A 24,496-nucleotide genomic window follows, 5' to 3' on the forward strand; every position below is an offset into this window, starting at 1 on the left:
CTCACATGTCATCAACATAACTGTCTGTATCTTTTCTAGTTTGACTTTTTCAGCAAGAGGAATTGAGAACAGCTCACAATCTCATAATTTAGAGATGGTACTGAGACAGAACACCCTGGTTTTCTTCAAACCAGCACATCACATTGCAGTTCTTAACTGTTCTGCAACCAACAGCCATTTTGTGTTGCTCCAATTTTAGCAGGTAAGAATGTTGGGAATTTAAGAGATGAGGTGGGCCAGCTGTGGTGGTACATGCCTTTTTAATCCCAGGACTCTGGAGGCAGAGGCAGGCAGATCCCTGAGTTTGAAGCCAGCCTGGTCTACATAGTGAGTTCCAGGACAGCCAGAGCTATACTTAGACCCTATCTCATAAAAGAAAGTTAGGAACAATCAGACTACAAAAAAAAAAAGAAAGAAAGAAAGTTAGACCATATAATTAGCAGCACTACGAGTAGCAGAGATGGAACTTCTGTATAATAATCTGTATAACGGGCTGGAGAGATGGCTCAGTGGTTAAGAGCACCGACTGCTCTTCCAGAGGTCCTGAGTTCAATTCCCAGCAACCACATGGTAGCTCACAACCATCTGTAATGAGATCTGGCGCCCTCTTCTGTATACATAATAAATAAATAAATCTTAAAAAAAAAATAATCTGTATAACAATCCAGGTATCAGAGGCCATGCTTAGGTTCTTTATTTTAATATATTTTAACAGTCAAAAGTACCCACAACATTATCCTGTTAATCATAATTTTAGGGTGTATTTATATCAATTTCTAGAAAAACAAGGGAAGCCCCATGTATTCATTCTGACTTCACCAGCACCTCATACCCAAAGGCAATGGAGCAATGGTTAGCACACATGATTCTGTTCATAAGTTTACACTCTTATTTCATGTTTTTTGAATCCACAGAAAATTGTGCAAAACATTAACTCTATTATACATCAGGAATGTTTACATGACAGACACTAGTCTCAACGTTAAACATGCATTTCAATACTGCCCCACCACCGCCCTATGAGGTTAGTACTCCATCCCACTTAAAGAAATAATGAAACCAAAACCCCACTTTCAATAAGCTTCAACTTCATATAAACAGTATATTATATACAGCTTCTGCAAATTTAGTGTAGTTTTCTGAGTTGAGTTGGAGGATGTAACTCTTCTATAGTCACTGTTTTTGTTCTGTTTTGAGACAGGGTCTTGTTCTTTATCCTCAGGTGGCTTTGAACTTTTGGTCCTCTTGCATGAACATCCCACATTAGGATTACAGGTGTGTACTCCCACACTGAGTTTCATATTCTCCTGTACCATCTGTTCTGCTGATGGCAAACAGGATCCTGCAGTCCCACTATCTAAAAACTGCTGCAGTGAGTTCATTGTTCTTCACATTAATCCTAGAAGGGACCTGTCAGGGACAAGGACAGAACCTCTAGCTAATGGAAAAATACAGACCCTTAGAATCTAGAGCTTAATGGAAAAATACAGCCCCCCTCCCCCATTAAGACAGGGAACTAGAACATCTTGCGGGTCAGGTTGCCTAGCGACAGGGCATTGAGTTACAGCCCTTAGCCTTTTCACCCGGTCAACATCCTGGGTCAACATCCTGCATAAACATCCTACGCGAACATCCTGCAGCTGCGTTAGCTTGCTTCACGCAGACAATGGCTTCCTGCACCCCTCACCCTGCAAGAACTATATCAACCCTCTTGGAGAAAAATAAAGTTGCACCTTGATCAGAATCCTGTCTTGGTGTCTTCCTTTGTGTCTCCTGTCCTTATCATTCCGTCTTAGGGTGGTCGAGTTCCTGTTGAAGTCCTGCTGGCCGGGGCAGGGCCCCACTGGATAAACTTACAATTTCATAAAACTTTTCAAGTTGCCTGGCCGGGCAATCTGTCTTAACTTCCATTTATAAAGGAGTCCCAACCCCAGTTGTTCCACCCACTTCACATTTCAAAACTAACTTTCCTAAGGGATTGCTACGATAGCCCTTCTTCTCTGCACACTGGTCTGACAGTCTTCAGTTAGGATGGGACTGACTACACTGACCAGGTGAACAAGAAGAGGCCACCTGACACCTACTCCTCCATGATGGTCTCAGCCCATCTGTCTATCCCCACCCACAACTTCAGTTCCTCAGGCGGTGGAAAGGCCATGCTCAAAAAGCCTGTGCTTTCCACTCCAAGTTCAAGATCAGACATAGTTGCCAAGACAATCAGAAGCTGTCATCCAGCACTCTATACTTAAAACCATCCACAGCTGGGCTCCTACCCAGCAGCTGTGTACTTCTGAATGACTTTCATCCAATACTTGACTGTTTTAAAAGGCCTGTTTTAAAAAGTATCCCCAACTTGTCTAATCAAGGCTCACTTAAAGCTCCACCCCTGACTTGGCAAGAACTAGGTATCTTTAGAGGCAATTTTGAAATAAAGATTTTAAAAAACTCATACTGTATTTTGACTGTCTTTCTTACTTATGAGTAGTTTGCTTGCATGTATGTCTGAGAGCCACCTGCATGTCTGGTGCATGCAGAAGTCAGGGCAGGGCATGGGATCCCCTGGTGGTTGTGATCTGCCATGTGGTGCTGGGAACTGAACCCAGGCAAGGGCAACAGAAGCACTTAAGTGCAGAGTCATTTTTCCAGCTTAGAGAAGCAATGGTGTTTGTTTTGCAAAATCTCTATCCACGTAAGTACCCAAGCTCAGCTTTCCCATGTAGCTGGTCAGGCAGCAGTGACAAACTAGCTGGTAAACCCAGGTGACACTAGCAGTTATGGTATGGGCCTCACAAGAGATGGGAGCAGTGGGGACTCAAGGACAAGGTCCCAGGATAATCCAGACTATGAACAGAGGGATATACCAGAGACATGACAACTAATGTGTAAACATCACCTCTATAAGACTGGACCCAGGACGCAACTTCAGTCCACTCTTAGGATGGCTCACTACACTCCACCCAAGGGCCTCTATACTAACCCCTAAAATCACCAGACAAGATCCTACTTCCTCCACCTTGAGTTCTCTCCCCATAGATCAACATGGCTTACCCTACAACCCAACTCCCTTAAGCTTTTTAGTCAATTAGGGTTTTGTTTGTTTTTCTGAGGTAAGGTTTCTCTACTTAGCTCTGGCTATCCTGGAACTCGTAGAGATGCCACTGCCTCCCAATACCTGGCCCTAGTTAGCTTTCACTTTTAGCAGTACTTCAGGCCAGCCCATTTAAAATTACAACCCACATCCAAACCAGGTTCCCTGCCATTCTTCTCTGGTTTACTTTGTCCTCAACACATATCACCATCCAGAATATGACCTAACTCATTTAAGGAAGACAGGGATCCAAAGTTCTGGTCACTGGCATGTGAAGGGTGTGCTTATATCTAGAAATGACTAATGCTGCCTGTCTAGATCAAGAAATGGAGCCCAGCACCCTGTCCTTTTCACTTGCCACTGAGACCACTTTGGGACCATAGCTAATAACCAGAAAACCAACTGGGAACTGAAGCCCCAGCCTGCAGAGCTCCCCAGGAGACTACAAGTTCTTTGTGCCATTGCTTTGAAAGTCAACAGAACAGCCACTGACTGAAACAAGCCAAACCTAAAGAGGAACTGAGGATCTAAATGGCCCCTTCCCAGCAGACCACCTTACTAAAGCCACAGAGACACACTTTCTAATAACAGACAGCAAGAGTTATCCAAGGAGACCTGGCTGTCAGTCCTGGGCTACACCTAGGGACCAGGACCTCCATAAGGCCCCCCAGAACATTGTTCTCCAGCACCACTTTTCAGCAGGTAGACTGAGGAGTCCCTGAGCTTTTAAATCCTCAAGATTCCACACCAAGAACAGAAAGGACTAAGTCTTTGCAAAGGTTTTCCCCAGTGTCTAACAACAAGTTCTCTAGGAATGTAACCAGGAACTATTAAACACACACACACACACACACACACACACACACACACACACACACACCCCTGTCAGAGACCCCAGGCTAATCTCTAACATGGTTTTTCACATGCCGAGCTAAATTGGAAGACCACCTGAAGGTCTTCCCACACACTTTGCATTTGAAGGGCCTCTCTCTGGTGTGAAATCTTCTGTGGCTAATGAGTTGTGAATGCTTGCTAAATGTTTTCCCACAAATACTACATTTGTGGCAGCCTGTCTTAGTGGATACATTCTGGAATGCAATGAACCTGGAGCTCTTATCAGAAGGATTCTCACACTCTTTATGGGGCTTCTTTCTACTCAGTTTTAATTCCTGACTATTTAACCTTGCATCCCGACGAGAAGATAAGCCTGGATTATCTGAGTGCAAGCTACGTTCCAAATGCAGTGTTCTGCTGTGTTTTCTCTGGTCAACAGAACGGACACGTATCCCAACAAAATCTTTACCATGCCACTGAGTTTGAAAAGGTCTCTCTATAGCATGTATCCTCTGATGATTAACAAGACGATAGTTTCTATCAAAAGATTTTTCACACAAGTTGCACTTAAAGCGTCTCTCTCCACTGTGTATTCCCTTATGGTCTAAAAGGCTTCTTTTACGTGTAAAGGTTTTCCCACATTCTTGACACCAAAAGGGCTTCTGATCAGTGAGAATTTTTGACTCTAGATTTGAAGTCTCTTTACTTTCAGGATACTCAAAAGAGTGTTGCCTCTCATGTCGGGAGAGATTGGAACTCCATCGGAAGGCTTTTCCACACTCCCTGCATTTATAGGGTTTCTCTCTAGTGTGAACTCTCTGATGAATGAGAAGGAATGAGCGAATGCGGAACGTTCTGCCACAGTATTTACATTTGTGAGGCTCTTCTGTTTTATGACTGCTCTGAGGAATGTGAATCATTGTATCCTGACTAACAGGTAGACCACTTTCAGGTTTGCTTCTAATACTGTGAAACATTGTATCCTGACTAACAGATAGCCCACTTTCAGGTTTTCTTTTAATACTGTGATGCTTCAGATGAATAATATAAGCTGACCTATAGGTAAATGTTTTCCCACACTCACTACATTGGTATGGTTTCTCCCCTGTGTGAATCCTCTGGTGCTCAATGAGTGATTCGTTTTGAGTAAAAGTTTTCCCACAATGCTGACACGAAAAATTTTTCTCCACAGTAGAGATAACCTGAGACTGACTGCAATTCTGCTTGAAGTCTTCTCGACATTTCTCTTGTTTACAGAACTCTCGTGTCTGGTGCAGTCTCATATGACGAGAAAAGTTTGACCTCCACCGAAAGGTTTTCCTACATCTGGTACATTTGTAAGGTTTCTCCTGTGTGTGAATCCTTTGGTGTTGAAGAACATAGGACTTACAGCAGAAGGATTTCCCACATTGGCTGCAGTCCAAGTGTTTCTCCTCACTCTCGTCTGTCAAATGATGATTGAGATCCAAGGTGCAGGTGAGAGCTTCTTTGTACTGGATGGATTCACATTTCTTTTTAGTGTGGGTTTCCTGGTGCAGACGGTAGGCTGACAGACGATAGAAAGCTTTCTCACAAGAGCTGCATTTATAAGGTTTCACTCCAGTGTGAATTTTCTCATGTCGCACACAGTTTGAACGCCACTTGAAGGCTTTCTTACATACCCTACATTGAAACAGTTTCTCTTCAAAATGGCATCTCTGATGATATTCAAGATGGGAGCTTTTACCAAAGGTCTTCCCACAATCATGGCACCTGTACACTCTTACTGTATGAACACTCTGTTCCCGTTGGTGATGAGAGCTAAGGATGAAGTCCTTCCCACATGTGTCCTTTTCACTCTCTTTTAGTCCATTGTGAATACTCTGATATACACCACATCCCTCAACTGTGTCTCTGAGCCCTTCCCCATATTTCTTATTATAATGGTGTGATCTTTCTCTGAAGTATCTGTCACGGCCATGCTTAAAGAATCGCTTTTTCTTAGAAACACTCACACACTTAACATGTTTTATATCAAGAATATTACTGCTTCCCAATACTTCAGATTCTTTTCCTGTCCTGTTACTAATGTCAGTTCCTTCCTTCACCTCTTTCACTTGTATGGGGCTTCCACAGGGCTTCGGTAGCCTGCTCTTTTGTTCAAAAGTTTCTTTGAGTCCTGTTCCCTCAGAAACACTTGTCTCAGGACACACTGATGGCACTGCAAAGGTTTCTGTGTATTCTGAAGGGTCCTGTTTCAAGATGAATTTGCTTGACTTAATTTGGGGCTTACCTGCTGGTGAGAAAAGAAAAAAAAAAAAAAAAACACATACACACACAAGAAAATGTATTTTTCCCCCCATACTTGGAACTGGAGAAGGCAATAAGAAGCTACAAAATAAGATTCTTGGTAGCAAGCATCTTGCCTGACTGCCATTACCTTTTTATGAAAGAGTCAAGATTAAGAAAAAACCATGAAAAGTATCTCAAATAACAGGTAAGGGAAGAGGAAGGCCAGATATAGCAGGCAGAGGACAAAGAAATCAAATCCAGCAGGGCAATAAAAAGAGCTAAGGAAGATTATTAACAACAAGGAAGTAGAGAAATCATGGCACAGGACCACTGCACAAAAGTCCCCAAAAGCCAAGATGTGGGGCCCCAAGAAAGGCCTGACCAAAAGAACTGGATATCAAGCTCCTCATAGAAAGAAGAATCAAACAGTGAAGAACCAGAATAGGATGGTTGCTCCTAAGAATAGGATGGGGTGGTAAAGTAATGAAGTTAGTGCAGACAGGAATAAGGAACATCATAACTGAGTGGAAAAGAGAACAGGGAAGCCCTGTGATGAGCAAGAACTGATACTGAGATGCTAGGGAAGGGACAAGGCTGGAAAGAAATGACCTACAATAGGTCAAGCAGGAGGAAAGAGGCCCAGGGTCCTAGTACCCCTTAGGAGCTCCTAGCAAATAATGGAATATGTCCCTAGTGATGTATTTAAGCATACCAAAGAAAAGAGTAAATTTAAGATGGGTAGGACATGATAGATTTTATAGAACTCACCTTCAGGGGCAGTACCTGAATCCCTCTTAGGCTGAACTTTGCAGATATTCACGGTCGATGGCTTCCTTGCTTCCAGCCAGGATATCAGGGCAGGTTTGGGAGATGACCCCACTGCAGAAAAGGGAATGGGATGGGAAGGAAGACAGGCCACACAGAACTATTCTCTAGAACCTAAAGTCCTGGTAGAGAAGAGGGAAGGCCAGGAAGACAAATGGAAGAAGCTAGAGCAGGATGCATGGCCAATCATTTCTGATAGCTATAAGCCAGTGGTTCTCAACCTCCCTAATGATGTGACCCTTTAATACAGTTCCTCATGCTGTGGTGGCCTTCAACCATAACATTGTTTTCATTGCTACTTCATAACTGTAATTTTGCTGCCATTATGAATCATGATATAAACATCTTTGAAGACAGAGGTTTGCCAAAGGTGTCACGACCCACAGGTTGAGAACTGCTGCCCTAAGCAAAGAGATGAGAGGCTGAGAAAAGGATTCTCTAGAGGCAAGACTGGAAAGATGCCCCATCAGTTAAAGAGCTCCTCCAAAGGATCTGGTTCAATTCCCAGCATCCACATGGTGGCTAATAACCATCTCTAACTCCAGTTCCAAGGGATTTGATATCCTCTTCTGACTTCCATGAGCACTACGTGCAGGTGGTGCACAGACTTACATGCAGACAAAACACCCATACACATAAAATAAAAATAAACAAATCTAACAACAACAACAACAATTATTATTCTTCAGAGAGAAGAGGCATACAACTACTCAACTGGCTACATCAGTTAACCATGTTTGAATGCCTAAATCAACTTGGAACTTGAAACAGCCTCAGTCTTTTCAATAACCCCACATGACAGACATTACCATCTCTATTATTCAAGAGAGACAGTTTAATGATAAAGTGGCAGGCAAGCACATACAAGCATACACATCCATGCATACAAATGAGTTGGGTTTTTTTTTTTTTTTTCCATTTTTTGAGACAGGGTTTCTCTGTGTAGTTTTGTTGCCTGTCCTGGATCTCACTCTGTAGACCAGGCTGTCCTTGAACTTACAGAGATCTGCCTGCCTCTGCCTCTCCAGTGCTGGGGTTAAAGACGTGCGCCACCAATGCCCAGCAATTTTTTTTTCTTAATTAAAAAAAAAAAAAAAAAAAAAGGCAAAAGTGTTGGTTGCTAGGGATACTAAAGACTTACCGACAGAAACCACGTTCCCATAATTCTCCAGCATAACATCCCGATAAAGATTGCGCTGAGCCGAGTCCAAACATCCCCACTCTTCCTGAGAGAAGGTCACCTTCACATCCTGGAAAGTCAAAGCTTCCTGAAAAAATAAAAACTATTGACTTAGAGCTGATCATGGGCCTGACGGAGTTAGTTAATAGTGGATAAAGCTGGCAAAGGTGAGACCATCACCCAGCAGAAAGCTCTGGTCTCTGAGTATGAAGTCAAATGACAACTCAGGATGAAGAAAACTAAACTGCCCACAGGCAACAATGCTTGAGACACCAAGAAAAACCCACAGCTGGCTCGTCCAGAGCTGGATTACCAAAGGCTTGCTGGTTGTTACCTGGTATCCTGTGTCCTCTTCTATCTGGAAATGGGCAGGCACCGAGACAGTGGGAGAATCTGAAGAAGAAACGAGCCATGAGAGCTGTCTAGCTCTAGACATCCCAGAAGCCCACTCTCCTCAATCCTAGAGGACTCCTGGACCCACAAGCAGGCAGACTGCTATTCAAGATGCACAGACATGTCCTCAGTGTCTGTTGGGGACTGGAAAGGGAAAGTGGAGGGGCAATAGAAGAAGCCAACCAGACATGAATCAGAGAAGCGTTCAAGATGCTAGGTGACAAAAGATTCTTGACAAAAGATAGATGGTAACAAAACAACAGTATAAGAAATACAGGAGGTCTGGATAGACGGCTCAGTGGTTAAGAACACTGGCTGTTCTTCCAGAGATCCTGAATTCAATTCCCAGCAACCACATGGTGGCTCACAATCATCTATAATAAGATCTGATGCCTTCTTCCAGCACACAGCTATACATGCAGAGCACTCACACATAAAATATAAATAAATTAAAAAAAGAAAGAAACACAAAGCTAGGGTCTATGCAGTGAGTACCATCTTGCCCAGCCAGGAAGTTATAAACTCCTATTCCACATGGAGGCTCCAAATGGTCCTCTAGAGCAGAACTGTTCCTGAGACGTGAAGTTGGGGACCATATCTGTGCAGACTGCAGAGGTCTAGTGCCTATCCAATGTACATCTGGGTTCTGAGCAAGGCATGGGTCCTGGCAAGAAGAAAATGTTATAAGAACATTTCAATAGGTATCAGAATGCAAACTCAGAAAACAGTCACATGGCCAATCTGTACAGGTATTGGCCACAAGGCTCCTCAATCATTTCCTGGCAGAAGAGACCCAAAGAGAAAGACAATAGAGAAACCTTTCACCCCTTGGCCTCTCTGTACCAGGGAGAGTTCCCACTTAACATAAGAATGCACTTGGCAAGTTAGTAACAGAAATCCTCACATGCCACAGTGAAACCTTCCCATTACTCCCTACTTGACCCCTGGCCTAAAGATGAGAAATGAAAGGGAATAAAATGAACAATGGTTTTACAGTAGATATCCAGACAAGTATATTAAAATGTACAATGACCTCAGAGAGGGCTAGCTTTCAAACTGTAAACCTGACAAACAAACAGTTATCATCATTAGAGAGACAACATTAATTTTAAGGGTCAGCCAGGAAACCACAAAGAAAAGCTCCTCTGCTCATCTACGCAGAGAACAGGAAGGAGGGCTTTGCCCTTGGACTTCAAGCAGCTCTATCTCTGAGACAAGGCTTTCCTTAACGTAGAAATAAGTACAGAAGGCTCCAGTTAATGAACTTAGAGGAGTCTTCCTGGCACAACAGCTGACACTTTTTCTACACTGATGTGAACAAGCCTTAGACTGAGGCCACTGAATATATGACAAGGACTAAAACCTTACATCTAGCCCTAAATGAGCTAATCACGACCAAGCCATACTCTTGTAAATTTTATAAATTATCATCAGGCCCCTCTGAACATCCTATTGCTTTTGATAAAAATGACAAATGCACTTTCAGATTTATAAAAAGACACAAATGTTTTGTTTTAATAAGCATTACTTATGTTGATTTATTACATGATTTACCAATGGTAGGCTATGATCAAATGTTACTTGATTTAATTTTTGTAATAAATTGAGACAAACCAGAAATATAATTTTCAATGCATAAATTATGCATGTAGGCTTAAATAAAATTTGAAAGCCTAAAAAATAAATACTTTTTGAAAAAACTCAAAAGATGTTAGATGTGGTGGCACACACCTTTAAGCTCAGCACTCAAGAGGCAGAGGCAGGCAGAACTCAGTGAGTTCAATGCCAGCCTAGTCTATGAAATTCCACAACAGCCAGGTATATGTAGAGACCCTGTCTCAAAACCAAACAAACAAACAAAAAAACTCAAAAAGGGGAAGAACCAGTTTCCTGTGTACAAAAGGAATAAGAAGGATGTAGAGAGCAACCCAGCACCACTTTGCCGACAGGCCTGGGACTGGCTCAGTTCTGCTTCTCTGCACTAGGAATTAAGACCAGGAGCATTATAAAGCATTCAAACAGATAATGAACAAATCCTCATGATTAGATAATTTCTACATTTCTTTCTCAATAAACTGAGGTCCTGAAAGGTCAACTATGGTGACTCCAATTGGTATCTCAGATGAAATTTGTCTTACTAAGTGCCAGTACCAAAAAAAAAAAAAAAAAAATTCCAGGAAGAAAAACAACTGAAGGATTGAAGGATATAGGTTCATATACTTAAAAGCTTAGTCACCAAGGAGTGGCATTATTTGAAAGGATTAAAAGGGTTAGGAAGTGTGGCCTTGTTGGAGGAAGTGTGGCACTGGGGGTGGCTTTGAGGTTTCAGAAGCCCACACCAGGCCCAGTCTCTCTCTACCTATGGATCAGGATGTAGCTCTGAAGCACTTGCCTGCATGCTGCCATGCCACCGTAATGTACTAAACCCCTGAAACTGTAATCAAGTCCCCAATTAAACACTTTATTTTATAAGAGCTGCCTTGGTCATGGTATTTCTTCACAGCAATAGAATAGTGACTAGCCAGGCTCTTTGCAAAAATCAGTGTGACTTTGCCATTTTTGCTAGTCACATATTTTGGCTCTTGTAACTATCTGCTTAGCTTACAGCTGCAAAAAGAAAACCTTGGAATTTTCTAGCCAGGGTGTGGTTTTCATGCTTAAATATAAACCCTGAAAAAGGCTCAGTATTACACTTTGGTCCCAAATACCCAGATGTAGTCACCAGCCAGCTGAAACAAAGACTTTCAATTGATTACAGACTGTGATCTTCCCTGGTGGGAGTCGACAACAATATGTCTAAGAATAGGCTGTAGGATAGAGTGTTAAAACTGAGGCTGGCCCTTGGGCCAACCCACACCCATAGGTCCCCAAAAACCTCTGAAAAGTAAATATGGTACATGAACACTGTTCTGTTGTGTTCTTCCAGATTTCACGATTCCTGACTCCTTTCAGTTCCCCTCTCTGCCCCTATGGTTAGTCTTAAACCAAATCAGATTATATGTTGTGATGGTTTGAATAAAAATGGCCCCCATAGGCCCATAGGGAGTGGATTAGGGGGTGTGGCCTTGTTGGAGGAAGTGTGTCATGGTCACTTCCTGCTGCCTGTGGATCCAGATGTAGACCTCTCAGCTTCTTTTGCAACATCATGTCTGCCTGCACACCATCATGGCCATGATAATGGACTAAACTTCTGAAATTGTAAGTCAGCTCCAATTAAATGTCTTCTTTAGAAAAGTTGCTGTGGTCATGGTGTCTCTTCACAGCAATAGAAACCCTAACTAAGATCTAAAAGTAGAGCTGGACTTTCTAGAATATAAAACACTGTACCCATAGGGTAATTTTATGATTCATTAATACTTGCTGATCCTATTCTAGAGGTGATCTTCCTGTGTAAAGTGGAAAGAGTACCTTGCTAAAGAGTACATGATCAAGAGTCCAGTTCTCAAATGCTCAGGTAGCAAGACAATTAACAAGGGGAGTTTTCCCTACATTTCTCAAGCTCACATTTCTCATCTAAAAAAAAGGCAGGCAGAACTTATGCGTATCACCTACCCTCAGTAGTGTTCCATCATGATCCTTCTGCAGCTCTTCTAGCAGGGCCACAACCTCCGCACCACTCTCAGGGCAATGGAGCTGCACCCATGTCCGGAGCTCTCCAGGCAAGATGCTCAGGAACTGTTCCAACACCAGCAGCTCCAACATCTGTGCTTTGGAAAGAACATCTGGCCTCATCCACCAGCGGCAGAGCTCCTGGAGCCGGCTCAGAGTTTCTAGGGGCCCAGAAGACTCATGGTAGCGAAGCTGCCGAAAGAGCTGACGGAATAGTTCCTGGCCAGGGCGGTTAAGTGTCTGTGGCCTGGCAGTCTGCACTGAAGTATAGTCATCATCATCCTCTTCCTTCTTTACTGTACGAAGGTGCCCGTGTTCCCTTGAAGCCTGAGCTGAGTGGGCAGCATAACACCTGCCTGGAGGCATCACTCTTGTCCAGGATTGCCCAGATAAACACAAAACAAGTCTGTTGCTTTCACTGAATCACTGCTGTATCCTTGGGAGTATCTTCTCAGCACTGCAGTGCACAATGTCATTTGCTAGGTCAATAGAAGTCACGTAAGAGACCGAAATAACCAACATTCCTGTTCAGAAGAAAGTAGATTAGAAAATGATGTCTATCACACATGATAAAGCTAGGTCCTATGGTGGGGAATCACTTGTGAGTGATCACTTCTCACATGTGTGAGAAGACATATGTGCATGAGTACTCACACAGACTGAGACCTAGGGTAGTAAGCTAATAAAGTATCCCTGAATACAGTGAAGATATACATAGGGCTAGAAAACATCAGTGGCTGGTAAAAAAGGTCAAAGAACATCTAAATAAGTAGACACACTATACCTACATTCATGTACTGGGAGGCATGGCAAGAAAAGCTATCAATTCTCACACTGATATTTAGTTCAATTCCTATCAAAATCTCAGGAAGATAAAAGGGAGAAAATGTGAGGATGTGACTCAGTAGTAGAGCAATTGTCTAGCATGTACACATCCCTGGAATTAATCGCCAGAACCACTGGGAGAAAAAGAGAAAAGATGTTTGGCAGGAGAAGAGATCTGTGATGATTATACTACAATTTATATTGAAAGGCAAAGGGATTAAATTGGCTAAAAATTACTTTGGAAACTAAAGTAGAAGAAAGAGGCACACCTGAATTAATTACATTTTTACTTCATGTGTCTGGGGGCTTATGTGTCACAGCATTCATGCAGAGGCTGGAGGACAACGTACAGGAGTCCAGTCTCTCCTTCAACCATATGGGTTTCAAGGACCAAGCTCATGTGCCTTTACATACTAAGTCATCTTGGCAGCTCAGTCTACTTAATATCAAGATTTATAACTGGGGGCTGGAGAGATGGCTCAGGAGTTAAGAGCACTGGCTGCTTTTCCAGAGGACCAGGGTTCAATTCCCAGCACCCACATGGCAGCTCACAACTATCTGTAACTCCAGTTCCAGGGGATCTGACGCCTTCACACCAATGCACATAAAATACATTTCTTTTTTTTTTTGGGGGGGGGCGGGGTTGAAGAAGGGTTTCTCTGTGTAGCTTTGCACCCTCCTGGAACTCACTTTGTAGACCAGGCTGGCCTTGAACTCACAGAGAATGCTAGGATTAAAGGCGTGGGCCACCACTGCCACCAGCCACATAAAATATATTTAAAAAAAAAAAAAAAGATTTATAACTACAGATAGCTTCAGGAAGTAAACCAATGTGGAAAACAAACACATAGATTAAGGAAAAGTATATATGGAAATTCAACAGACCAACAGCCAAACAAACAAAAAGTCCTAAGGGGGGCAAAAAGAGTTGGAGAACTCACATACTATAGTTTGGGTCTTTACTTTCTCCCTTCTTCCTATTTGTGAGACGGCATTTTGCTATATGCTTTAACTGGCTTCAAAATCATGATTCTCCTGCCTCAGCTTCCCAAATGTACAGTTTGGATTATGAATGGCCTCCACAGGCCTATATATTGAAGGCTTGGTCCCAGCCTATAATGCTACTACCGGAAGGTAAAAACTGTAGGAGGTAGAGCTTTCATGGACTGCTTTAGTTACATGTTTAAAATTCTTTAAATAAGATTGACATTGATGTAACAGTGAAGCAGTAGGATTATATGGGACTGAAGAAATGCCTCAGCAGTCAAGAGCATTTGCTATGAAATATGAAAACTGAAGTTCTGATCCCAGCACCTACCTAGCAAGCCAGGAGTCATGCAAAATGCCTATTAACTCCAGCTCTAAGGGATGGCTGTTCTTCTGGGCTCTATATATACATGTAAGAATACATAACCACAAATACATATCTGCACACACTCATTCAGACACACACAAATAAAGCTAGAATAAGATGATGATGATCACCATACCCAGAGTATCCAAAACTTGGTTTCTAAATACCATTCTCTAATAAAAAGGAAATCAGGGCTCTGTGAAGAAGTGATTGATGTCATGCTGGACAAAGTGAAAGACCCCCACTCCATTATGAGGACATGGGGCGTTGGGCCAATGAAATGCCCCCCCACCCCCCGTCCCAATAACTTAGCCTAAGAAACGCCATTCTGAAAGGCAAGAACCAGAAAAACAGGAGTTCACAGCTGTGGCCAGCCACCCGGCCTTGAGAGAGATAACTGGCAAGCCACCCGGCCTTGAGAGAGAGATAACTATGGTCGGCCACCGGCCTTGGGAGAAAAACCATTGAGTCAAATCAGGATATTTATGGCTGGCCCCCCGGCCTTGAGGAATAAGCAGCTGGGCTGGAAAAACGCCCACTGTATCCTAGGCAAGGCCAAGTCAGCCACACACATCAAATTTCCGAGAATTAAAAATACGTCCCCAAGTTCACCCTGGCCTTCTTTAAAACAACCAATAGGAACCCTGTAACTATGCTTTTCGCTTCTGTAACCGCGCCTCTGCCCCTGGGATCCTATAAAAAGTTCCCCTTGCCCTAGGAAGGCGCGCAAGTCCTCCGAGAGACTTCGCCCCAGGTACCTGTGTATCTGAATAAACCCTCTTGCTGTTTGCATCTGATCTGTGGTTTCGGTGTGTTCCTTGGGTTTGGGGTCTCTCCTGAAGGAAGATCTCCCCTGGGGGTCTTTCAAAAGAAAATACAAGTGTTCTGCAATACCAGAAATAAGCAAAAGACAAAATATATACTTGAGCAAGGCAGGGGCAGGTAGCTCAGCCAGTAATCCCCAAAACCTACATAAAGTGTCAGGGACCAAACATGAACCATGGAAAAGTACTAGCTAGGCCAGAGAACAAGCCACAGGCCCTAACCAGATGCCCCCAAAGATAAAGAACATCCCACAGTCAGGTAGCATAGCAACAGAACATGGGCCCTGACCAGTGACCTTATCACCTAGCACAACATCCTGCAGCTTCACAATCTGCACGTCCCCCTTCAGCTACACGTCCCCCCTCAGCTGCATGCCCCCCCCCTCAGCTGCATGCCCCTCCTTAGCTGCACGTCCTGCCTGTCCTGTACCTCCTCCCTCCTTCCTGCCCCCTCCCTCTCCCATGCTACATAAGCCTTGCTGAGGAGAATAAAATCTGCAGCTTGATCAGAACCCTGTCTTGCTGTCTTCCTTCGTGTCTCCTGTCCCTTTCATTCTCTCCTGCAGGTGGGTCGTCCCTGTTGAGACCCCACTGGCCGGGGCAATAAAGGTGTGGAGAACTGAATCCACACCCAAAAAACACATCATGCACATACACACAAACTAAATTAAATTTTAAAACAAAATATAATTTATACAGGCCAGGCATGATAATGAATGTCTACTATCCCAGCACTTGGGAAGTAGAGGCAGGAAGATAAGGAATTCAAGGCCAGCTTGGGCTGACTACATAAGACCCTGTCTCAAAACAAAACAAAACAAAAAGAAGTGGGGTCAGAAGTACACACTGATATAAACTGATCAAATTTTTAAAAGCAAGGACAGTCAAGTCAGCATTGTGGTATGCCTTTAGTCCCATCATTTAGGAGACAGAGAGAGGCAGGCAGATCTTTGTGACCTGGAGGTGAGCTGTGACAATAAAGCAAGTTCCAGGCCAGCCAGGGATATGTGAGACTCTGTCTCAAAAACAACAAACAGGTGGGATCTGTGGGTGGTATGTGGAGTGAGTAGAAAATTTCTTAATAAAGAAAAATGGAGAGGCAGACAGGCATGGCAGCGGCGGCGGACTGCAGAGGCAGACAGGCGCAGCGGCTGCCGGCAGAGGCAGACAGACACGGCAGCAGCAGACTGCAGAGGCCCGCCAGCGCCTGGCAGAGGCAGGCTGGCCCAGCGGGTGGCGGCCAAAACACAGTTGCAATAAAGACCAGAAACTGAGCTATTACCCTCTGAAGAGTTAGTGAAAACAAGCTCTTAATCAAGAACTTGGAACAGGGACACCTTTAATCCCAACACCCGGGGAAGAAGCTATCTCTGTGGGACGGAACCAGAATGGATCTGAACACCATGTCTGAGGCCAACCCAGGGCCCAGCTGCTGATCCTGTGAAACCCAACAACTTGGAGGTGTTGGTGAGACTACCCTGCTCAGTTGAAATCCATCCAGGAGAGGATTCAGATCCCTACAGTTTGAAGTCTGAGGAAACAAGATCAGGTGAGGAGTTGACGAATGAGCAAAATGTGACCTGAGAACACAGAAGGCGCCGCCCAGCCACCGAACCCGATCACCAGAATCATAAGTATATACTTCACCGACTGAGATCAGATGCTCCCAAAGAAACAGCCCAACATCACCAATTGAACCAAGAACTCCTAGTGAACCCAGACTAAAAATTACAACAAGAAAGGCACTTTCAGACACAGACACCGCCTGCACCGAGCAGAGGAAGAGATGAGTAGACGCCAGTGCAAAAATACAGGCAACAACATAAAGACCTATATGGCAATACCAGAACCTAATGATTCTACACCTGCAATACCTGAACATACCAAGAGAGAAGAAACAGAAGAAATCAATCCTAAAAATTACTTTAAGTAGATGATAGAGGCCTTTAAAGAAGAAATAAAAAAATTCCCTTAAAGAGGAAATAAAAAATTCCGTTAAAGAGGAAATAACAAATTCCCTTAAAGAGGAAATGAAAAACTCCATTAAAGAGGAAATAAAAAATTCCCTTAAAGAAATGGAAGAAAAAAAATCGAACAAAAAATTGGAAGAAATCAAAGAAAGCCAAGAAAAAGCAATTAAACAGATGAAAGAAACATTCCAAGATCTGAAAAATGAATTCGAAATGCTAAAGAAAATACATGCTGAGGGAATGCTGGAAATAGAAATCCTTATTAAAACGAACAGGAACTACAGAAACAAGCATAACCAACCGAATACAAGAAATGGAACAGAGAATCTCTGACACTGAAGACACAATAGAGAAAATAGATTCGTCAGTCAAAGAAAACACTAAAGACAAAAAAGTTGTAACACAAAACGTCCAAGAAATTTGGGACACCATGAAAACACCACCTAAGAATAATAGGGATAGAAGAAGGAGAAGAATACCAACTCAAAGGCACAGAAAATATATTTAACAAAATCATAGAAGAAAACTTTCCTAACCTAAAGAAAGAAATACCTATGAAGATACAAGAAGCTTACAGAACACCAAATAGGCTGGATCCAAAAAAAAAAAAGTCCTCTCACCACATAATAATCAAAACACTAAACACACAGAACAAAGAAAAAATATTAAGAGCCGCAAGGGAAAAAGACCAAGTAACATATAAAGGCAAACCCATCAGAATAACACCAGACTTCTCAATAGAGACTATGAAAGCTAGAAGGTCCTGGACAAATGTTATGCAGACACTAAGAGACCACGGATGCCAACCCAGACTATTATACCCAGCAAAACTCTCAATCACCATAGGCGGAATAAACAAAATATTCCATGATAAAACCAGATTCAATCAATACCTGTCCACAAACCCAGCCCTACAGAAAGCACTAGAAGGGAAAAATCCAACCCAAAGAAGCTAAACACATCCATGAAAACTCAGGCAATAGATAATCCCACACCAACATACACCAAAGAAGGACAACATAACACAACCACAAAAAGTAACAGGTATTAACATTCACTGGTCATTAATATCCATCAATATCAATGGTCTCAACTCACCTATAAAAAGACACAGGCTAACAGAATGGATAAGAAAACAGGACCCATCCATCTGCTGCATACAAGAAACACACCTTAACTTCAAAGACAGACACTACCTCCAAGTAAAGGGCTGGGAAAAGGCTTTCCAAGCAAATGGACCTAAGAAACAAGCTGGTGTAGCTATCCTAATATCTAATAAAATAGACTTCAAACTAAAATCCATCAAAAGAGACCAGGATGGACATTACACATTTATCACAAGAAAAATCCACCAAGATGAAGTCTCGATTCTAAACATTTATGCTCCAAATACAAAAGCACCCACATTCATAAAAGAAACACTACTAAAGTTTAAAACGCACATCAAACCCCACACATTAGTAGTGGGAGATTTTAACACACCACTCTCACCAAAAGACAGATCTACCAGACTGAAACTTAACAAAGAAATAAAGGACCTACCAGATGTTATGACTCAAATGGACTTAATAGATATCTACAGAACATTTTATCCTAACACAAAAGAATATACCTTCTTCTCAGCACCCCATGGAACCTTCTCAAAAACTGACCACATGCTTGGCCACAAAACAAATCTCGAAAGATACAAAAAAATTGGAATAACCTCCTGTATCTTATCGGACCACCAAGCCTTAAAGTTAGACCTCAACAACAACAAAAATTATAGAAAGCCTACAAATTCATGGAAACTGAATAATGCCCACCTGAAACATCAATAGGTCAAGGAAGAAATAAAGAAATTAAAGATTTCCTAGAATTCAATGAAAATGAAAGTACAACATACCCAAACTTATGGGACACTATGAAAGCAGTGCTAAGAGGAAAATTCATAGCTCTAAATGCACACATAAAGAAGATGGAGCAATCCCATACCAATGAATTAACAGCACAACTGAAAGCTCTAGAACAAAAAGAAACAAACTCACCCAGGAGAAATAGATGCCAGGAAATAATCAAATTGAGGGCTGAAATCAACGAAATAGAAAACAAAAGAACAATACAAAAAAATTAGTGAAACAAAGAGTTGGTTCTTTGAAAAAAATCAACAAGATAGACAAACCCCTAGCCAAATTAACCAAAAGGCAAAGAGAGAGCACCCAAATTAACAAAATCAGAAATGAAAAGGGACACATAACTACAGACAACGAGGAAATCCAGAGAATCATCAGATCATACTTCAAAAACCTGTACTCCACAAAAATGGAAAACCAGTTAGAAATGGACAATTTTCTGGACAAATACCACATACCAAAATTAAATCAAGACCAGATAAACCATTTAAATAGACCAATAGTCATCCAAAGTCTCCCAACCAAAAAAAGCCCAGGACCAGATGGTTTCAGTGCAGAATTCTACCAGACTTTCAAAGAACTAATACCAATACTCTTCAAAGTGTTCCACAAAATAGAAACAGAAGGAACACTACCAAACTCTTTCTATGAGGCTACAATTACCCTGATACTCAAACCACACAAAGATGCAACAAAGAAAGAGAACTACAAACCAATCTCCCTCATGAACATTGATGCAAAAATACTCAACAAAATCTTGGTAAACCGAATCCAAGAATACATCAAAAAAATTATACATCACGACCAAGTAGGATTCATCCCAGGGATGCAAGGATGGTTCAACATATGAAAATCTATCAATGTAATACACCATATAAACAAACTGAAAGAAAAAAACCACATGATCATCTCATTAGATGCTGAAAAAGCCTTTGACAAAATCCAACACCCCTTCATGATAAAGGTCTTAGAAAGATCAGAAATACAAGGAACATTCCTAAACATAATAAAGGCAATTTATAGCAAGCCAACAGCAATCATCAAATTAAACGAAGAGAAACTCAAAGCACTACCACTAAATTCAGGAACAAGACAAGGCTGTCCACTCTCCCCATATTTATTCAATATAGTACTAGAAGTTCTAGCTAGAGCAGTAAGACAATAAAAGGAGATCAAAGGAATACCTTAGATGATATGATAGTATACATAAGTGACCCCAAAAACTCTACCAGGGAACTCCTACAGCTGATAAACTCCTTCAGTAAAGTGGCAGGATACAGGATCAACTCAAAAAAATCAGTAGCCCTCCTATACACAAATGATAAAAGGGCTGAGAAAGAAGTCAGAGAAACATCACCCTTTACAATAGCCACAAATAATATAAAATACCTTGGGATAACACTAACTAAAAAAGTGAAGGACCTTTTGGATAAGAACTTTAAATCTATAAAGAAATTGAAGAAGATATCAGAAAATGGAAGGATCTCCCATGCTCATGGATAGGAAGGATTAACATAGTGAAAATGGCAATCTTACCAAAAGCAATCTACAAATTCAACGCAATCCCCATCAAAATCCCAACACAATTCTTCACAGACTTGGAAAGAAAAATACTCAACTTCATATGGAAAAACAAAAGACCCAGGATAGCTAAAAGAATCCTATACGATAAAGCAACCTTTGGAGGCATCACCATCCCTGACCTCAAACACTACTCTAGAGCTACAGTAATAAAAACAGCTTGGTACTGGTATAAAAACTGACATACAGACCAATGGAATGGAATTGAAGACCCTGACATTAATCCATGCACATATGAACACCTGGTTTTTGACAAAGAAGCCAAAACTATACAATGGAAAAAAGGAAGTATCTTCAACAAATGGTGCTGGCATAACTGGATGTCAATATGTGAAAGATTACAAATAGATCCATTATCTGTCACCATGCACAAAACTCAAGTCCAAGTGGATCAAGGACCTCAACATAAATCCAGTTACACTAAACTTAATAGAAAAGAAAAGTAGGAAGTACTCTTGAACGCATTGGCACCGGAGACCATTTCCTAAATATAACACCAACAGCACAGACCCTGAGCACAACCATTAATAAATGGGACCTCTCGAAATTGAGAAGCTTTTGCAGGGCAAAAGACATGGTCAATAAGCCAAAAAGACACCCAACAGAATGAGAAAAGATCTTCACCAACCCCACATCTGACAGAGGATTGATCTCCACAGTATATAAAGAACTCAAGAAACTAGACATCAAAATACTAAAAAATCCAATTTAAAAATGGGCTAAAGAGCTAAACAAAGAATTCACAAAACAAGAATCACAAATGGCTGAAAGATATTTAAAGAAATGCTCAACATCCTTAATCATCAGAGAAATGTAAATGAGATACCACCTTACACCTGTCAGAATGGCTACGATCAAAAACACCAATGACAGTCAATGTTGGAGAGGATGTGGAGCAAAGGGAACACTCCTCCACTGTTGGTGGGAATGCAAGCTTGTACAACCACTGTGGAAATCAGTATGGCAGTTCCTCAGTAAATTAGGAATCGAACTACCTCAAGAACCAGCCATACCACTCCTGGGCATATACCCAAGGAATGCTGATTCATACCATAAAGATACATGCTCAACTATGTTCATAGCAGCACTATTTGTAATAGCCAGAACCTGGAAACAACCTAGATGCCCATCAACTGAAGAATGGATGAAAAAAATGTGGTACATATACACAATGGAGTACTACTCAGCAGAGAAAAACAGTGAAAGCATAAAATTTGCAAGCAAATGGATGGAATTAGAAAAAATCATCCTGAGTGAGGTAACCCAAACCCAGAAAGACAAATATGGTATGTACTCACTCATTGGTGGATTCTAGATATAAAATAAAGAACAATCAGACTACAACCCACAGAACCATGGAGGCTATAGATATAGCATGGAGGTCCCTGGCGCGACTGTGGCTTATAATAAATTTTGGTTTTACTCAAAAAAAAAAAGAAAAAAGAAAAAAGAAAAAGAAAAATGGAAAAAAAAAAAACCCAACAAACAAAGGAGAGAGAGCAATCTTCCTCACAAAGCATGCCAATAAGTAAAAGAAAAATGAAAGAAACACAGCATCATTAATACAAGCAAGATGCTAACTAGTAAGTGAATGGGTTTTTGTTTTTTTTCTGGTGTTTTTTGTTTGTTTGGAGACAGGGTTTCTCTGTGTAGCCCTGGCTGTTCTAGAACTAACTCTGTAGACTAGGCTGGCCTTGAACTCACAGAGATTCACCTACCTCTGCCTCCGAAGTGCTGGGATTAAAGGCGTGCACCACCATGGCCCAGCCAGGAAGTGAATTAACAAGAAACAATACTTGAATGCAGAATTCAAAATTCTTTCCCCACAAGACATACAGATTACAAAGTTAAACACAGGAATTTTAAACTGGTGAAATTTGACAAATGCCAGTAACAAGGACACATCAACATTACCTGAGCACAAGAAAACATCAGACACAAGAACATTCTAAAATTGGAAATAACAAAACACTTCAAAAAAGTCAAGACCTTGGGCGCTGGAGAGATGGCTCCACAGTTAAGATCACTGGCCATTCCTTCCAGAGGACACTAGTTCAATTCTCTGCACCCACCTGGGAGCCCATAACTGTAACTACAGTCCTAAGAGGTCTGACACCCTCTTCAACTTCCACAGGCACCAGGCACACACGTGGTGTGAGACACACATGCAGACAAAACACTTACACATTAAATTTAAACAGTTTTTATCAAGGTCTTAATGGTATGGCTATGCTTGGTAGTGACTGGTACTACACAGGAAAATAAAGCAGGAAGGGCCTGTAGGATGGCCCACCAGGTAAAGTTTACTGTCCAGTCTTAGTTGGACCGCAGGAACTGACACCACAGCAAGAGACACCCACAAGCTGTTCTCTGATCCCCACATGGTCACTGCCACTTGTATACACACACTCACTCACTCAATAAGACGTAGGGCCGGGTGTGGTGGCACACACCTTTAGTCCCAGCACTCAGGAAGCAAAATCAGGTGGATTTCTATGAGTTCAAGGCTAGTCTGGTCCACATTATCAGGGTCCAGGCCAGTGGGTGGTGTATGAGTGAGATTCCCCACCCAGGAGAGGCAGCTTAGGGCTTATAAAGCCACAAACCTCAGCTGCGGCACTCCAGGGGCAGAACCAGCGGCACAAGTTTCAACGGTTCCCAAAGTTTAGCTGATTCCTGGAGCAGTTGAGTGAACCTCACAAAATGGAGTCAGCTAAAGCGAAATGGGCTTCCCCGCCAGTTCATTTCCATCTTTCTTATCATTTTACTCTCAAGCAACCCTGACATCACAAAATGCTCATAAACTAATGCTTCCTGGGTATCAGAAGCCAAAGAAAATTTGGGGTTGGGACTGTGGGCACTTTTAAGTTTTCAAGTGCGAACAAAGCTTAATTTCAAACGCGTCCTTTCGGCTCATAAAACATTCCTATCTTTTTTACTTTAATTTGGAGAGAAAGACTCATTAAATTACCCAGACTCCCGGGCTTCCTGTCTCAGCTCCCTCAGAAACGGGGATTTCAGGCCTGAGCCACCAGACCAAGCTTTTCCGGGCATTTTGTCTCACTCTACATCACAACCGTAGGACGAGGCGTTGTTGCTTTTAAGGTGACAGCAAACCAGGGCGCACGGTTAGCCGCGGACCGACGTGCTGCCTTTCGGTCCAGCCCGCAGGGCGCCGAGCGGCATAATGGCGGACACCGGACTTGCAGGTCTCCGAGAAACCGAGGCTGCTGGGCAGCACTGCTCCAAACGGCCTCCGAGTCCGGGGAGCCCACCTGGGCCGCGGCATCGCCCGGGCTCAGGACACCCCAAACGGAGCCCTGCCGAACGTTCGCCCACCGCGCTACGGGCCACTCACCAACTGACATGAAACCTCCCCGTTACTCCCGGACGGCGGTGCTGCCCGCTGGACCCACTTCGCCGTGGCCTCTCTAGAACAGCGGAAGTATACCTTGTAGGGACTCTCTAGGAAACCCGGAGGAATGCCATCTCAGTTGCTCTCCACCCAAATCGGGCATGGCTCCCTTGAAGGCTCAATTCACTAGTCTGGCTAGGCTGCGGGCTTGCATTCCATGCCCCGCCCTCGATCTAGAGAGAAGGGCATTTTTGGGAAGAGTGGGTGTGGCCTCAAAGGAAGAAAAAAACTCAGTTTTTTTTATTCCTGTGTATTGAGTAAAAGGGTAAAGTATTGTTGTTCCCAAGTCTTGAGACTCCCAAAAGACCACCAGAGACACGAACTCACTGAAATGCAAAAGCAAGGTTTATTGGAGCAATTCAAGCCAAGGCAGGAACCTCGTCAAGCACACCACAGATGCAGCAGAGGCTAGAGGAGGTGCCCCTTCCTGAGCGT

The 24,496-nt window shown here is 42.5% G+C and overlaps 1 protein-coding gene across 7 annotated transcripts; it reads right to left on the bottom strand.

Annotated features, from left to right (window-relative positions):
• Nucleotides 1-671: 671 nt before the first annotated feature.
• Znf445 (zinc finger protein 445) lies at nucleotides 672-24,222 on the bottom strand. Of its 7 annotated transcripts, none has more exons than XM_076575517.1 (7): nucleotides 24,098-24,222; nucleotides 12,144-12,724; nucleotides 9,087-9,255; nucleotides 8,533-8,591; nucleotides 8,160-8,286; nucleotides 6,962-7,072; nucleotides 672-6,197 (listed from the first exon to the last, which is right to left on the bottom strand). In XM_076575517.1, the coding sequence occupies exons 2-7, from the start codon at nucleotides 12,564-12,566 to the stop codon at nucleotides 3,988-3,990; spliced, it is 3,099 nt and encodes a 1,032-aa protein (XP_076431632.1). In that variant the 5' UTR covers nucleotides 12,567-12,724; nucleotides 24,098-24,222; the 3' UTR covers nucleotides 672-3,987. The 7 variants fall into 7 exon arrangements, with proteins under 7 accessions (XP_076431632.1, XP_076431633.1, XP_076431630.1 ...); XM_076575518.1 differs by having other exon boundaries at nucleotides 672-6,194; nucleotides 24,005-24,140; XM_076575515.1 differs by having other exon boundaries at nucleotides 24,005-24,140.
• Between the last annotated feature and the right edge of the window lie 274 nt (nucleotides 24,223-24,496).

This window comes from Peromyscus maniculatus, chromosome 7 (genome assembly GCF_049852395.1).
Source record: "Peromyscus maniculatus bairdii isolate BWxNUB_F1_BW_parent chromosome 7, HU_Pman_BW_mat_3.1, whole genome shotgun sequence".
NCBI classification, from domain to species: domain Eukaryota; kingdom Metazoa; phylum Chordata; class Mammalia; order Rodentia; family Cricetidae; genus Peromyscus; species Peromyscus maniculatus.

Bases quoted from the DNA above. Each gene is read 5' to 3' on its own strand.
- Znf445 (XM_076575517.1), bottom strand. From the start codon at position 12,566: ATGCCTCCAGGCAGGTGTTATGCTGCCCACTCAGCTCAGGCTTCAAGG. The intron at 8,592-9,086 runs GTACTCACTGCA...TTTCTTCTTCAG, and splicing joins CTTCCTGGCTGGGCAAGATG to ATTCTCCCACTGTCTCGGTG. The intron at 6,198-6,961 runs GTGAGTTCTATA...TTTTCTCACCAG, and splicing joins TTCAGGTACTGCCCCTGAAG to CAGGTAAGCCCCAAATTAAG.